General features: G+C 43.6%; 1 protein-coding gene across 4 annotated transcripts in view; it reads left to right on the top strand.

Annotated features, from left to right (window-relative positions):
• FANCM (FA complementation group M) overlaps positions 1–18,005 on the top strand; it is a 293,517-nt gene that overhangs the window by 103,608 nt on the left and 171,904 nt on the right. For all 4 annotated transcript variants that reach the window (XM_029598464.1, XM_029598463.1, XM_029598465.1 and 1 more), the window contains one exon: positions 17,123–17,307. In XM_029598464.1, the coding sequence (XP_029454324.1) occupies positions 17,123–17,307 (185 nt within the window). The remainder of the gene's footprint in view (positions 1–17,122; positions 17,308–18,005) is intronic.

Genomic DNA, 18,005 nt, shown 5'->3' with positions numbered 1-18,005 from the left:
TCTATTGCAGGACCTACCCTCTGGAACTCTTTACCTCCAAACCTCAGGCTCTAATCCTGCAGCTCCAAATTCAGAGCCAATCTAAAAACATGGCTATTCGCACATGCCTACCAAGATTAACTCTTCCCACTTAGCTACTCATTATGCCCATCAAGAACAACTTCCCCATTCATCCTTAAATAAACCTATTCCCCTCTGCTTTCTCTCCATGAACATTGTATAAAGTTCTCTGTATGTTTAAAGTTATGTTTTTTACAAATTTTTATGCTTACTTTGGACCGTTGCGGCACTCTTATCGAGTAGCCCGTTCCTATATACTTCCTATCCTGCGTTCTCACAGTTCCTATTACTCCTTACCCATGACCCTGTTTTATGTAATTTCCAACCTTTTGTTTTGATGTAAACCGATATGATGTTCCCACTAATATCTGTATAGAAACTTAAATAAATAAATAAAATACTATGTCACAGGGGCTATTGCTGCCATTGGTCAGCCCTAGTGACATAGTAAGGGCAAAGGGCCGTTGGCGCCATTTTGATTACTGGCAGCCGACGGCCCAAGTCCAGGAGATCGCTCCTGGACCACCAGGGACTCTTGGCAGGTCTTGGGGGGGGGGGGGGGTCTCGAGGGTGGGGGGCTGTTAATTAATTTAAAGGGTTGGGATGGGGTTTTTTTTGGGGGGGGGAGGGTCCCAGAGAAAGATAAGTTTTCTGATCTGGGGAGTGGATCGAAATGGCCCTCCCCAGACCCGAAAACAAAATGCACATTTTACTTTCAGAAATTAGCGCCTACCCAAAGGTAGGCATTAATTTCTCTCGGCACTGGGAAAGTGCAATATTAAGTTGGAGGTCCCAAAAGTTAAAAATAATTAAAAATTAAAAAAAAAATTAAAAATCGGCCCGCGGGTTGAAAACCAGACGCTCAATTTTGCCGGCGTTCGGTTTCTGAACCCGTGGCTGTCAGCAGGTTTGAAAACGGATGCCGGAAAAATTGAGCGTCTGCTGTCAAACTCGCTGATAGCTGCAGCTCCTGTCAAAAAAGAGGCGCTAGGGATGCACTAGTGTCCCTAGCGCCTCTTTTTACCCCGAGCCCTAATTTGAATAATTTTATTTACTGAATCGCATGCACAGGAGAGTGGCCTGTGCGCGTGCCGGGAGAGCAGGCACTCGCCTGCTCTCCTGCGATTTTTACTGAATCGGCCTGTAAGTTTGTACATGATGCAATTTACAAAGATCTGGGTGTGCTTTTGGAAGTCTGCAACTGCTGGTGGTCAAAACTCTGAGAGGGCAATAAGTTCAATTCAAACAAGTCTTGATGACGGATGCTACTTCTGAGTTTCAAACTTGGGCTAATATAATTCCTTTTTGTATCTGTTGCCATGTGTCCATTATGTGCCTGTGTCTTTCTATGTAATTAACAGCATGACAAACTGCTGATGGTATTTTTAGCATACAGAAGCTTATATACTTGGAAAGATGACAGGGACTTTCTCAAGAAAAATAGGATGGTTGCTCTATTTCAATTCAGAACAAAAGTGCCATTTTACAGTTAAATTTGTAACATGTCTAGACTTGATAAAATGATCTGTTATACTAGATACATTTTATTTGTATAGTTTTAAATATTTAAACAATGTGAATACTCATGCTGCAGAATCTTGAAAAATCTGTTGCAGGAAATCGGGAGCTCTGCTGCACAGTGACTGTTCTAATTAAAGCTTATTGTAGAATCAATAGCTAGAATTCCTGGTTGACTTCATTTTACTTTCTGTGCTGCTTCCATTCAATACTCCAAGGTCATTTCTCTAGGAAACAGACTGGTTGTATGCTATGTCGTGCGATTAGTGGGGCAGTTGTGATACCATAAACAGAATTTTAGATGAAGCATGAGCCTTTGGAGTGGTTATCTTAATTATTGATGTATCCCGTCCCATTGTGCTCCTGGGCACATGGGGAGGGCCATGGACCATGCAAGGCACCAGGAATGTCCCAGAGTTCCCACACAAGGGGGAAAAAAAGTTTTCAAGGCCCTTATGGTTTTGTTTCTGGGGGTGCTCTTTTGCATACCATAGTCCCACAAAAAATCACTTGGCTTGTTGTTCAGAGTAGTCTTCACTCAAAAAAAAAAAATTGGCAAAACACAAGCCCAAAAATAGTACACATAGGACACTGTACCAATAATGTAAGAAAATTCCACGGCTCAAAAAAAAAATCACACTTTTGGTTTGGCCATTGTGCCCAGAACCTTTTACAATGTTGTGATGGTTGTGGCGGCAGAGTTGAGAGAGGATGGGATTCTGGTTCACCCATACTTAGACGATTTGCTGATTCAGGCCAAGAGTCTGGAAGAGAACCTTTGGGTCTCATGCAAGGTGACTTCCTTGTTGCAGGAGCTAGGTTGGATGGTAAACCTGGCCAAGAGCAATCTTTGGCCATCCAAGACCTTATAGTTTCTTGGTGTTCGGTTCGACTGAAGTGGGGCAGGGTATTCCTGCCGGAAGAAAATATTCACCAGACAGTGTGGTCTTATCTACAGGTACTCGGATTGATGGCAACCCTGGAGGGGGTGCCATGGGCAAGGATTCATATGCGCTCCCTTCAGTGCACTTTTCTGGCTTGTTAGAGCCCTCAGTCTCAGGACTATTTGATTCGGCTTCTCCTTCTGATGGACTCCTGCATACAACTGCAGTGGTAGTTACAAGCGGATTGTCTAAGAAAGGATGTTTCCCTAAGATCACAGGACTGGCTAGTACTCATGACTGAAGTGAGTCTCCAGTTTGGGGATCTCACTGTCAGGAGTTGACAGTGCAAGGGTGCTGGAGTACAGAAGAATCTCTCTGTAGCATCAGTCGGCTGGAAACCTGTGCCGTCCGGTTGGCATGCTTACGATTTGGCGACCGGTTGCAGGATCAAGTGATCTGAATAATGTCGGACAATGGGACGACGATGGCTTAGGTCAGTCAGCAGGGAGGAACCAAGAGCCAGCAAGTGTTGCAGAAAATAGCCCAATTTATGGAATGGGTGGAAGTGCATCTTCAGGAGATCTCAGCCTTGTGCATTGCAGGAAAAGACAATGTCGGAGCTGACCTTCTCAGCAGTCAGTGTCTGGATCCAGGAGAATGGGAATTGTCAGACGAGGCATTCCAGTTCATAGTGGATCTCTGGGGCCTTCTGTTTCTGGCAACTTCTTACAACACTAAGGTTCCTCACTTCTTCAGTTGCAGGAGAGATCAAAAGTCTTTTGGAATCTATTCCCTTGTGCAGGAGTGAGTGGAGGGAAGCTGCTCTATGCCTTTCCCCCCATCCATGTTGGGCAGAATGATTTGAAGGATTGCGAGTCACACGGGAATGGTGCTTCTGGTGGCACCATATTGGCGCAGGAGACCATGGTATGCAGATCTGCGAAGGTTCCTGGTGAACTCTACCCTCCAGTTTCTGGCTCACAAGGATCTGCTACAGTAGTTGCCTGTTCTCAAAGATCTGACTAGATTTTGTTTTATGGTATGGCTCTTGAGAGGGCTTGGTTGCTGAAGTGTGAATATTCTGCTGCAGTGATTGTCACCTTGCTATGAGCGACAAAGTTCTCCACTTCCTTAGCCTACGTGTAGATTTGGCAGTGTTTGAGGCTTGGTGTGAAGATTGAAGGGCTCTTTCTTGTTCAATTCAGATTCCGCTCATTTTGGAATTTTTGCAGAATAGATGGAGTAAAGGGTTGGCCCATAATTCATTAAAGGTACAGGTGGCAGCTTTTGCCTGTTCAGAGGTCAGGTGAATGGTGGACCTTTGTCGGCTCATCCAGAATGGCCCATTTCTTAAAAGAAGTGAAGCATCTTCATCCTCCCTTGCAGTTACCAGTGCCTTTGTGGAGTCTTAATCTAGTTTTGGATTTTGTTGGCAGATCTCAATGTGTAGTTTCTCCTTGTGGTTACTGACTTTGAAAATGGTGTTTCTCGTGGCAATTTATTCTCTGAGTAGGGTATCCGGACTGCAGGCCTTGTCTTGCTGGGAGCCCTTCTACGAGTAACTCTGGGAGCGATACAGCTGCATATTGTTCCACCTTTTTTGGCCAAAAGTGGTCTCAAATTTTCACTTGTCAGTCAATTTCCTAGCTGTCTCTGAACAGGGATAGGGATGTGGAGGAATATCACCTATTATGGCCCTTGGATGTCGTGAGGCATAGCTTGAGGTATTTGGAGGTTTCCAAACCTCTCAGGAACATGGATTGCCTATTTGTTCTCCATGGGAGGAAGTAAACAGGGCGAGCTGGCGTCGCAGGCTACAATAGCCCACTGGATTAAGAAGGTAGTCACGGCAGTGTATGTGGATGCTGAGCAGCCATTGCCTGGTCAAGTTAGGTCTCTTTCCACTAGGGTTCAGGCAGTGTCTTTGGAGATTAGATTTTTTTTTGACTCCCGTCGACATTTGCTGAGCTTGCGACGTGGTCTTCCTTACACACCTTTTTTCCAGGCATTACCGCTTGGATGTGCGTGCGTGGGAGGACACAACTTTTGCTCATGCGGTGTTGATCGGACCGTGGGTAGCCTCCCGCCCTGTTCAGGAGTAGCTTTGGTACATCCCACTGGTTCTGGATCCACTTGTTCGTATGCTAAGAGAGAAATTCCTACTTGCCAAATTTCCTTTTGTTTAATAAGGACAGGTGGATCCAGCTTCCCACCCTTGGCTGCCGGATGGTTGTGCTGTTGTCCTCCTGCGTGGCTGTGTGTTCCAGGGGTTACTGGTAAGTGTTACTACAGTCCCTAGACTAGTGTTATTACACTCTTTGAGCTCAGTGTTTTCCTGTTGGCTAAGTGCTAGAATGGTTGTCTGTCAAGTTTTGTTTGTTCATAGTTGGCTTTTGCAGAGAATACTGGCGGGCTGATGTTAGTGCAGGGGTATATATATTGTGATGTCAGTTTTGCTCCCTCTCCATCTGCTGGTAGAGGTGCATAACCCACTAGTTCTGGATCCACCTGTCCTTATAAAGAAAAGGACATTATAAGGTAAGCAGTAATTTCTCCTTTTACTGGGTGCTGAGCTGCTTGAAAATTCAGACAGTACTGCTTGACTTGCATTGCTTATGGACTTGGCCTTTGAAGTCGTCCTGTGCTCTTTCTATTATGTCTGTATCAGTATCCCAGATTATAAAATTCAGGACCCATGTTGGTTGTGTCTGAATTCAATTCCTCTCCCTTTGTCCCACCCCCTGCCATCAAAGCGGAGAGCAATGTTGCAGTTGCATCAAGGCTTATTAGTTACGGATAGTAATCCCATGCTTTCTTTTCAGGGTAGTAACTGCCACATCATCAAGTTACCCCCATGCATCCTTTTCCTCATTTCCATCCTATTGCCTTTAGGGGCCCACAATGTTTATCCCATACCCCTTTGAATGTTTTGACTGTTTTAGTCTTCACCACCTCCTCTGGAAGGATATTCCAGGCATCCACCAACCTCTCCATGAAGAAGTATTGGTTCTGAGTTGTCCCCACTGGAATTTCATTTCAAGACCCTTAGTTCTACTAATTTCTTTCCAACGGAAAAATCTTGAAGTCCGTGATTCATTAAATCCTTTCAGGTATCTGTAGATGTGTATCATATTTTCTCTGCACCTCCTGTCTTCTAGGGTATATATATTTAGATCCTTCAGCTTCTCATAATTTTTCTGATGGAGTCTCCACACCATTTTGGTTGCCCTTGTCTGGACTGCCTCTTTCTGGTCTATATTCTTTTTGAGAAAGGGGATCCAGAATTGAACAAATTACTCCATAATGCCTCACCAAAGACCTGTACAAGGGCATTATCACCACTTTTTTTCTTATTGGTTCTTTTTTTCTATATGCAGCCAACATTCTTCTGGCTTTACCTATTACCTTGTCACATTGCTTCACCATCTTCACATCACATTACCCCAAGATCCCTTTCTTCGTCCGTGCACATGAGTCTTTCACACCCCCCCCCCCCCCCCCCCAAAATCATATACACCTCTTTTGAATTACCGCACCCTAGATTCAATGCACTTTTGGGCATTGAATCCCAGTTGCTAAATCTTCAAGCTTTAATAAATCACTTTTCATTTTCTACTTCTTCAGGCATGTCTAGTTTGTTGCAGATCTTAGTATCATCCACAAATAGACAAACTTTACCTTCTATCCTTTCCACAATGTTTAAAATATATTGAACAGAACCAGTCCCAATACAGATACCTGTTGCATTTCACTTAACATGGTTCTCTCTTCAGAGTAGGTTTCATTTACCATTACACGTTGTCTCCTGTCAGTCAACCAGTTTGTAATCCACACCATCACATTGGTGCTCACTCCCAAGCTTCTCATTTTATTCACAAGTTTCCTATGTGGGACTGTATCAAAAGCTTTGCTGAAATTAGAGTAGATCACATTGAACACTTTTCCTTGATCCAGCTCTCTAAGAACATAAGAAATTGCCATTCTGGGTCAGACCAAGGGTCCATCAAGCCCAACATCCTGTTTCCAACAGTGGCCAATTCAGGCCACTGTTGGAAACACAAAGTAGATCCTATGCTACTTATGCCAGAATAACAGTGGCTACTCCATAAGTCAACTTGATTAATAGCAGTTAAGGGACTTCTCATTCAAGAACTTATCCAAACCTTTTTTAAACCCAGCTACACCTGCTGTATTAACCACATCCTCTGGCAACAAATTCCAGAGCTTAATTGTGCATTGAGTGAAAAAGAATATTCTCTGATTAGTTTTAAAAGTGTTACTTGCTAACTTCATAGAGTGCCCCCTAGTCCTTCTTCTATTATCCAAAAGAGTAAATAACCGATTCACATCTACCCATTCTAGAGCTCTCAAGATTTTAAAGACCCCTATGATATCCCCCTTCAGCCTTCTCTTCTTCAAGCTGAACAGCCATAACCTCTTTAGCTTTTCCTCATAGGGGAGCTGTTCCATTCCCTTTATCATTTTCGTCGCTCTTCTCTGTACCTTCTCGAGATGCAGCAACCAGAATTATACACAGTACTCAAGGTGTGGTCTCACCAAGGTGTGATACAGAGGCATGATATTTTTCCATTTTATTCACCATTCTCTTCCTAATAATTCCTAATATTCTGTTTGCTTTTTGAACTGCTTCAGCAAACTGAGCCGACGAGTTCAAGTGTTATCCACTATAATGCCTAGATCTCTTTCCTGGGTGGTAACTCCTAATATGGAACCTAACATCGTGTAACTACAGCATGGGTTATTTTTCCCTATTTGCACCACCTTGCATTTGTCCATATTAAATTTCATCTGTCATTTGGATGCTCAGTCTTCCAGTCTTGCAAGGTCTCCTGCAGTTTATCACAATCCGCATGTGATTTAACTACTCTAAATAATTTTGTATCATCTGCAGATTTGATTACCTCACTCATCATATTCCTTTCCAGATCATTTATAAATATATTGAAAAGCACCGGTCCAAGTACAAATCCCTTAGGCACTCCACTGTTTACCCTTTTCCACTGAGAAAATTGACTATTTAATCTTACTCTCTATTTCCTGTCTTTTAACCAGTTTGTAATCCACAAAAGGACATCGCCTCCTATCCCATGACTTTTTAGTTTTCTTAGCCTCTCATGAGGGAGTTTGTTAAACTCCTTCTGAAAATTGAAATACACTATATCTACAAGTTCACCTTTATCTACATGTTTGTTAACCCCTTCAAAAAAATGTAGCAGATTTGTGAGGCAAGATTTCCCTTGGGTAAATCCATGCTGACTGTGTATCATTAAACCATGTCTTTCTATATGCTCTGTGATTTTGATCTTTAGAATAGTTTGCACTTTTTTCCTGGCACTGAAGTCAGGCTCACTGGCCTATAGTTTCCTGGATCGCCCCTAGAGCCCTTTTTAAATATCAGGGTACAGGTACAATGGATGATTTTAATGATAGTTACAAATTTTAACTAATAGATTTGAAATTTCATTTTTGAGTTCCTTCAGAACCCTGGGCTGCATACCCATCCGGTCCAGGTGACTTTCTATTCTTTAGTTTGTCAATCTGGCCAACTGCATCTTCCAGGTTCACAATGATTTGGTTCAATTCATCTGACTCATCACCCTTGAAAACCATCTCTGGAACCAGTATCTCTCCAACATCCTCATTAATAAAACAGAAGCAAATAATTCATTTAGTCTTTCTGCAATGGCCTTATAGAAACATAGAAGTGATGGCAGAAGAAGACCACACGGTCCATCCAGTCTGCCCAGCAAGTTTCGCACTTTTTTTTCTCTCTCATACTTATGTTACTCTTGGCTCTTAGTAACCTTTTGGTTCTATTTCCCTTCCACCCCCACCATTAATGAGAGAGCAGTGTTGCAACTGCATCTAAGTGAAATATCTACTTAATTAGTTAGGGGTAGTAACTGCTGCAATAAACAAGCTACACCCATGCTTATTTGTTTACCCAGACTAAATAATCCAGTCCTTGTTGGTTGTTGTCTGTATATAGATCCACCTTTCTTCATTCCTCCTGCCGTTGAAGCAGAGAGCTATGCTGGATATGCATTGAAAGTGAAGTATCGGGCTTATTTGGTTTGGGGTAGTAGCTGCCGTAACAAGCAAGCTACTCCCCACTTTTTTGTGAATGCAAATCCTTTTTTCCACATTTCCTCTTGCCGTTGAAGCTTAGAGCAATGTTGGAGTCGCATTAACCATGTGTATGTTTATTGAATAAGGGTATTATCTCCAGGTAGTAGCCGTCATTCCCGCGAGCCATCCGCTCTTCATTCACATCCTCTAGACTTTATGGATCCACAGTGTTTATCCCACACCCCTTTGAAGTCCTTCACAATTCTGGTCTTCACCACTTCCTCCGGAAGGGCATTCCAGGCATCCACCACCCTCTCCGTGAAGAAATACTTCCTGACATTGGTTCTGAGTCTTCCTCCCTGGAGCTTCAAATCGTGACCCCTGGTTCTGCTGATTTTTTTTTCCGACGGAAAAGGTTTGTTGTTGTCTTTGAATCATTAAAACCTTTCAGGTATCTGAAAATCTGTATCATATCACCTCTGCTCCTCCTTTTCTCCAGGGTGTACATATTTAGATTCTCCAATCTCTCCTCATAAGTCATTTGATGAAGACCATCCACCTTTTTGGTCGCCCTTCTCTGGACCGCCTCCATCTTGTCTCTGTCTCTTATATATTCCCTAAGAGCCTCTTTAACCCCTTGGTCATCTAACAGTCTAACCGATTCCCTCATAGGTTTCTTGCTTTGGATATATTTTTAAAAATTTGTATTGTGTGTTTGCCTCTATGGCCAAATTAATTTCAAATTCTCTTAGCCTGTCTTATCAATGTATTACACTTAACTTGGCAATGCTTATGCTTTTTCCTATTTTTTTCAGATGGATCCTTCTTCCAATTTTTGAAGGATTTTTTTGGCTAAAATAGCCTCTTTCACCTCACCTTTTAATCATGCCGGTAACAGTTTGCTTTCCTTCCACCTTTCTTAATGCATAGAATACATCTGGATTTCCCTTCTAAGATTGTACTTTTAAACAATGCCCATGCCTGTTATGCACTTTTAACCTTTGCAGCTGCACCTTTCAGTTTTTTTCTGTTTTCCTCATTTTATCAAAGTTTTCCTTTTGAAAATTGTTAGAGCTGTAGATTTACATATTGACCCCTTTCAGTCACTAGTTCAAATTTGATCATGTTATGATCACTATTGCCAAGTGGCCCCACCACTGTTTCCTCTCTCACCAAATCCTGATTTCCATTAAGAATTAAATCTAAAATAGCTCCCTCTCTCATTGGTTCCTGAACCAATTGCTCCATGAAGTAGTCATTTATTCCATCCAGGAACTTTGTCTGTAGCATAGGGCTTCCCAAACCTGTCCTGGGGACCCCCACAGCCAGTCAGGTTTTCAGGATATCCACAATGAATATGCATGAGATAAATTTGCATATACTATCTACATGGTATGCAAATGTATCTATGCATATTCATTGTGGATGTCCTGAAAACCCAACTGGCTGTGCGGTCCCCAGGACAGGTTTGGGAAGCCCTGCTCTAGCATGTTCTGATATATTTACCCAGTTGATATTGGGTTAATTGAAATCTCCCATTATTTCTGCACTGCCAAATGTTACGTCTGTTGGTCTCAGACGGCTTCGACCCTTGTGCCTTACCTTTTTCTCAGCTCTCCCCGCTAGCCTTGGGAAGATGGCTACCGCCGCGTCTGCAATCTGCTCTCTCCGGCGTCCCCGGAACGGCTATGGCGTTGCCTCCTGCCATGTTACTCCCAAGGGCCGCCTAGGGTGCGCGCGCGCTGCCCACGCCTTTATTCCAGCTATGGCGCGAACCTTGGGGGCATCCCCCTCAAATGATGTCACGCCATCCGGGTATTTAGCCTGTACTTGTTTGCTAGCTCATTGAGTTAGCAATGATTGGTCTCAGCCAGTCAATGCTTCTCTGCCGCTTCCTTGCTGCCACTGGAAGCTCTCTCTCTGCCCTTCGGCGTACTGGCTAACCTGGGTACCTGCTCCTCAGGGGCCTCTGCTTTATTTCAGGTGCCTTACTGGGATCAGGTACTCGCTCTTCGAAGGCCTGCTCTCCCTGCCTCGGTGCCTGTACCATCTACTTCAGCCTGGTGGAATCGCCAACCTACAGCTACCATCTAGTGAGTAATCTAACACTCAGTCTGTCTCATCTACAGCATTGCCTTGCCTGGGAAACCTACACCAGAATCCCCTATACCAACGTGGTGAGACAGGTTCCCTCTGCCGAGGGTCCTGGGCCTGCTACCTCTGGATCACCTCACTACTGCCACCTCTGGGGGTACACATCAAGCTGTACAATAAAAGAGCTAATTCTGTGTTTGTGCGTCCTGAGTCTAGCCCAGTACTGGGGCTCCCCCCTGTGGGCGTGGTCATCTGCCACAGTACCCAAGAATCCACCCAAACACCGCTAAACCAAAACACCAAATTGGTTAGCTTCCCTGATTTCTCTTAGCATGTCATCTATCTGACCATTTTGGCCAGGTGGATGGTAGATACTGCTATCACTATTCTCTTACCCAATATACATGGGATTTCTACCCATATAGATTTTACTGAGCATTTAGGAGTAGATTTTCAAACATGTGCGTGACGATTTTATAACATGCCCAGTTCCCTAACCCCCCTGCCTAATCTTCCTTCCCCTTTCCTTCTCTCCACCCCCTAAAGCTAACCTACCTGCCAGAACTTTATTTTATTATTTGCTGCTCCTTGGGAGCAGAAGTAATTTACGCACACTGGCTGGCTGCTGACATGCGCTTCCCCAGGACATTGGCTAATGGTCACTGACCCAGCCAGTCTCCGCCCAGCCTAGAACATGCCCCCCCCGGCCTACTCCTTTCTCAGGGCCCATCACTTGTGTGCATGTCGCCACTTATGTGCGGGGCCGGGCCCTTTTGAAAATGTGTGCGCAGGGCCCGGCCACATGTTAGTGGTGATTTTTTTTCACGCCTGGCCGATTTTAATATTTGGCCGTTTGTCTCTTGAATGATCTTTATCCTATTGGACCCTATACCCTCCCGGGCATAAAGTGCCACACCCCCACCAAGTTGATCCTACCTATCATGGTGATATAATTTGTACCCTGAAATACCATTGTCCCATTGGTTATCTTCCTTCCATGTCTCAGATGCAATTATGCCTCTATCATCATTCGCTGCTATACATTTCTAACTCTCCCATCTTACTTCTTGGACTTCTGGCATTGGTATACAGACATTTCAAAGTGCATTTTTTGTTTGTATTAATAACCTGTTTTCAGTTGATAGGGATAATTTGGAATTATTTAGCTCAAGTGATTTTTTACTTATAGGCACATGGACTATGTTTGCTTTTATTGGAACCTCTGTTGGAATGCCCCCTCTCTCCTATTTCATTAGTATCCTTCAAAGATACAATCCTTCGATCCATGCAGTGCTGAGTGACTGTCGGCTTTCCCCCTTGTTCTAGTTTAAAAGCTGCTATATCTCCTTTTCAAAAGTTATCACCAGTAGCCTGGTTCCACTCTGGTTAAGGTGGAGCCCATGCTTTTGGGAAAAGTCTCCCCCTTCCCCAAAAGGTTCCCCAGTTCCTTACAAAACTGAATCCCTCTTCCCTGCACCTTCGATTCATCCACGCATTGAGACTGGAGTTCTGTCTGCTTCTGGGGACCTGCATGTGGAACAGGGAGCATTTCAGAGAATGCCACCCTGGAGGTTCTGGATTTCAGCTTTCTACCTATTTATTTAGTCAGTTTTATATACCGATGTTTGGTGTTTAACCTTCGCAACGGTTTACAATTATATAACAAGAATGTAAAAAACATAATTTTATTTCATGATTGCATTGTTATTTAAATTATCAAACTCAATACTTAATAAAATACTAAAAATTTTAATATTAAATTAAAAAAAACCTAAAATATAATCAAATCAACCTAAAATCCTAAATTTGGCTTCCAGGACCTCTTCCACATTTTCCCTACATCTTCTGTGTCCATATGGACCACGTCAGCTGGCTCCTCCCCAGCACAGTTTATAATTTTATCTAGGTAACCCCTAAGGTCTGCTACCTTTGCACCAGGCAGGCAAATTACCAGATGGTCCTCACAGCCACCCAGCTATCTACATTTCTAATAATCGAATCACCAATTATGATGGCCGACCTAACCCTTCCCTCCTGGGCAGTAACCATGGAGACTTGTTCTCCGTGCGAGAAGACAATGCATCATTTGGAAAGCAGGTCCTTGCTACAAGATTGCTTCCTGCTACACCAGGGTGGTGTTCTCAGACTGGGAGACCTTTCTGATCCAAGGCAGCAGTGGGGCTGCCAGACTAGTTTTGGGACTTGGCTACTATGTCCATGAAGGTCTCTCTGTCTGTCTGCCTCAGTTCTCTGAGAGCCAGGAGCTCTTTGCACTGGATGCACACATACTATCTCTCATTGGCAGGTAAATAATCAGACATGTGAAGTTCAATGCAAAAAGACTGGAAAGCCCCCTTCTCTTGCTGCTGGACTGCTGTCTTCATTTTAATTTTGTTGAGTTCCTAGTTAAGTTTAGGTTACTAAGGGATTTGGAATTAGAGAACTTTAAATTCCCAGGGAATGCTGGGAGCAGTATGCAGCTGAGTCAATCAAAAAAATCAATCAGATTTGTCTGACAGAACTTTCTCCTAGTGAATCCATGCTGCCTTGGGTCCAGCAACCCACCTGATTGTAGATTAGTTCACTATCCTTTCTTTCAGCAGCATCTCCATTAATTTTCCCACCACTGAGGTGAATCTAACCAGCCTGTGGTTTCCAGCCTCCTCTCTGCTACCACTCTTGTGAAGCAGGGCCATCACTGTTTTTCAATCCTGTGACACCGCTCCCGTTTGCAGGGATCTCTTGAACAGGTCCTTCAGCGGATCTGCCAGCACATCTGAGCTCTCTCAGTATCCTGGGATGTACTTCATCTGACCCCATGGCCCTATCCACTTTCAGTTTGCCTAGCTCTTACCATACATTGTTATGTAAATGGAGTTTAGTCTACTTCATCCCCATCTATGGTCTTGTCTAGCAGCAATGGTCCTTCTCCTGGGTCGTCTTTAGTGAATGCCAAACTGAAGTATTTGTTAATATTTCTGCCATTTCTTCAGCTCTCTCCTCATATTGCTTCTTGTCACCTTTCAATTTCATTATACCACTTCTTTCTCTGATATATCTGAAAAAAGTTTTGTCTCCTTCCTTTACTTCTTTGGCAATCCTTTCTTTCGCTAGACCTTTTGCTTTCCTTATTTCTTTCTTCATCTCTGTTTTAACAGATATTCATTCCTGTGTTCCCTTTTTTGGGATTCCAGTGACTTCTTTGGCACTTTCAGCACACACAGTATCAATAATTATCACGCAATTTAGGGAAGTCAGGAGAGGAGAGTTAGCCATCCCACACTGGGACCCGAGAGGACTCCTTTCATCCCCCAGTCAAACAAAACTACACCTTGGACAGTACAGTTTGCCAGGGTTCCTGTCCCGAGGAGTTACAAATTAGGTTTTTGACCTCACCCTTGCTAAGGTTGCACACTAGGGTGGGGTTACATGAAAAGCAGAAAAATGAACTTTATTTTTCCATTAGGGCAGAGCTTTCCAAACTTTTCATGTTGGTGACACACGTTTTAGACAAACATAATTTCGGGACACAGTAATTAGTCTACAAGCAAACCGGAGGTTAAAGGTTAAATGAACGAAATGTATTTCGACAATTTATGTATGTTTCCTTAAATATATACATAATAAAATGTTTCACAATACAACATATCTTGTGAAAACCTTTCGTTTATATTAAAAATATATAATATTCCAAGATTAATGTTATTGTTATAATTTATGAGTAACAATAATAAAACAAAGTTATTGTGTTATTTAATTTACCTCTTTAATGAGATATATGAGCTTGATGGGATGAACACAGCTTTTGAATATTTGGTGTTAATAAAAAAAGTCCAAAGGGTCTTCTGCATAATTTTAAAAAGCTGGCCAGTTTCACACTATATAATTATTTGATAGCCTCATTCAACTAATTCTATATGGCTATGAGAGTGAAATCTGGAATTTATAGGAAGGGACAGAATGTCAATATAAATCCTGCACCTCCAGTTCTGTAACTCTGTGCATCCACTGAAATTCCCCCAAACCATGGAGCTTGGATGTTTCCCTTACAGCTCATCATACTAAAAGATATTTTCAAATGCTGGTGTCACCTCACAGTAACAGCAGCACAAACACCTTCCACTGCCAGGCACATTGTGAACTAAAATAAAACCTCGCAAAAAAGACACTCAAAATCTATACTGCAATCCCATTGTAACATAACAGTAATAACACCAAGGACTCAAACAACAATAACCCTACCTGTGAAAAAGCATGGGTAAATATTACACTGGGTCCTAGAATACCAATACACCACCTATTGAGGAAACAAACCAAACCCGATTGCTATAGATCCCTATGCTAGCAGAATCTCTCATCATGGTCACACACACAGAGCAGAGACAGACCCTCACCAAATACAGAATACAAAATAAAGGAGCACAAATTAGACAAAAATTGAAATGGAAACTCCAAGAAGCCAGACTCTGTGTATTAACAATGGAAAAACAGAACCACCATTCCTCATAAAACAAACAAAATCAAGAAACATAAAGCATCAGTTATAATAGTAAAACCATACTAATAAAAGAATATTTTAAAACTACTGATAAATAGAATTTCTATTAATTAAAATCATATACTTTTTTTACAATTTCCCAGAGGTTATCCTCTCTCACACACTCGCATGTCCATTCTCTCTCAAACATACACTGTCACATACATACACATTCATGCTCTTATACCCACCATAACCTCTCGCTCTCACAGACACTGACACACTCTCAGGCTCTAAGACACTCTCTCCTCCTCCACACACACCCCACACACAAACTCTTACTCCCCTGGATTTTCTCATACACACTCTCTCTGGCTCCCTCACATACACACAAACACACACACCCAGGCAAGCTCCCAGTCATTCTCACACACTGAAACTGACCCCCAGGCAGGCTCCCATTCATTTTCACACCACTCCCTCACCATCCCCCAGGCAGGTACCCATCCATTCGCACACATACACCCCCAGACAGGCACCCATTCATACACATGCACACACTAAAGGCAGACCCCCTCTCTTTCTTTTGCCAGCAACCTCGGAGCCTCTCTCATTCCTCTGCTGCCACTGATGCCGCATGGCTATTGGGGAGGCGCTGATTGCTGCTATTGGCACTGAAGCCCATTCTGCTGCCTCCTCTGTGCAGGCCCTGTGGGTTTCCAGTTCCTCCATGTTGATCTCGTACATTGTGAGATCCGCATAGAGAAAGTGCTACTCTTGACATTAACAAAGATTACATGTGCCAATCAGTAAAAAGTAATTTATTTCTTTTTTTTTTTTTTTACCTTTGCTGTCTGATCTTAGTTTTCTAATTGGTTGGTCCCAGGCTTTTTTGTTCCACCTCCCCTTTCTTATTTTTTTGCCAATTCATTTCATATTGTCTTTTTTTCTATTTCTTTTCTCTCCATCTATCTTCTTCCCTCAAACATACAGTCAGGTTCTCATTCTCACATGCTTTCTCTCTCTCTCACACACACACAGGCTCTCACTCTCACATGCTCTCTCTCTCATACAATCATTCATACACAGTCTCTCTCTTGCACATGCTGTCTGACTCTCACACACACACAGGCTCTCTCTCACTCCCACATGCTGTCTTGCTCATGCACAGGCTCTCAGTGTCACATGCTGTCTCTCTCTCATACACAGACAGGCTCTCACAATCTGTCTCTGCAAACATTGAGATCCTCACTCCCACACCCAATCTCTCAACTCACACAGGCACCCAATCTCTCAACTCATCTCATACACGCACCCAATCTCTCAATTCAGCTCATACAGGCACCCAATCTCTCAACTCAGCTCAGCTCATACAGGCACCCAATCTCTCAACTCAGCTAATACACGCACTCTACGGGCCCTCAGCCTCTCTCTTACCTCTGGGCCTCCTCTTCACGTGTCGCTGCAGGATCGGCTCTGCAGCGGCCCTGATCTTCTCGGGCCGATCCGATCCGCGGTGGGGGCCCTGCTACCGGGCCTCTTCTCGCCCGCTGCAACAACGCGGCTCCTCTTCTGCACGCGGCTGCTTCATCTCCTTCCTGCCCGAGCGGCTCCGGCAACATTTTTCTTCCGGGGCCGCATGGGCAGGAAGGAGGCGGAGCACCTGCACGTTTAGACATGCCCTTTTTCTTCGGGCCGTGGTGACGTGAACTCACCATGGCCTTACCGATCTTCCGGCTGCGATTCTTCGCTGCTCAGCCGCCAGTGGGATGAGCTCCACCGGCGGCCGCATTGGCTCCCACTTGCCGGTGTGTCACGTGCACCGGGCTTGCGCGACACACCAAAGTGTCGCGACACACACTTTGGAAAGCTCTGCATTAGGGTAATAGATACTTGCAAATATGTGCTAGAAAGGGCAATGAAAATTTGTCTGATTGCATTAAAACTTATTCTTGTGTATCTAAACAAGACATCTGGCATTTATTTTTTCTGTTTTCAGGTAAGAGTATATCTGATGGGAGTCCTGTTGACACCAGAGTTATGATTTTCTCCTCATTTCGAGACAGTGTCCAGGAAATTGCAGAAATGCTCCATCAGCACCAGCCATCTGTGAGAGTGATGACCTTTGTTGGGCAGTCCACAGGAAAGAGCATGAAAGGCTTTACACAAAAGGAGCAGCTGGAGGTAATGGATCAAAATGTAAATACTGGAAGAGAAATGTTCAATGTGCTGGAAATTTTGTGACTGAAATCTGTTTTGGTTTTACAGTGGAAACTGTAATGTTTGCAGTGTGCTTTGGAAATGTTTCTAGTTTGTGTGCTAAAAATCACTAAGAAGACGCAGCAGTTCAATTTTAAATCTTGCATCATAGAAACAGAGAAAGTGACTGCAGAAAAGGACCCTATGGCCCATCCAATCTGCCCAGCAAGCTTCCATAGTTATCAGTTTCCAATACTTATCAGTTACTCAGAATACCAAGGTGAAGTTCTTGTTACTATTTGAGTCCAATCCCCCCCCCCCCCCCCCCCCCCCCAAATCGTTGACTCAGAGAGCAATGTGCAACTATGGAGTTGCATCAGAAGTGTCGTATCAGGCTTTTTGGTTAAGAGTAGTAACCGCCATATCAAGCAAGTTACCCCTACGCTTATGTGTTTTCCCACACCGTATAGTTCAATGTCTTTGGTTGTTGTCTGAATCCAATCCCCCTGCCATTGAAATAGCGAGCAATGATGGAGTTGCATCACATTTTGAAGGCTGTTTAAGGGTAGTATCCGCCACACCAACAAGTTACCCCCATGTGACGGTTGTTTGTTAATCTTAGTATCTGCCACATCAGCAAGATTCCCCCGTGCCGTACTTCATTCCCCTCCCCCTTGCCTTTA

This window comes from Rhinatrema bivittatum, chromosome 4 (assembly GCF_901001135.1).
Source record: "Rhinatrema bivittatum chromosome 4, aRhiBiv1.1, whole genome shotgun sequence".
Lineage (NCBI taxonomy): Eukaryota > Metazoa > Chordata > Amphibia > Gymnophiona > Rhinatrematidae > Rhinatrema > Rhinatrema bivittatum.
This window is presented reverse-complemented; position numbering and strand designations above follow the sequence as displayed.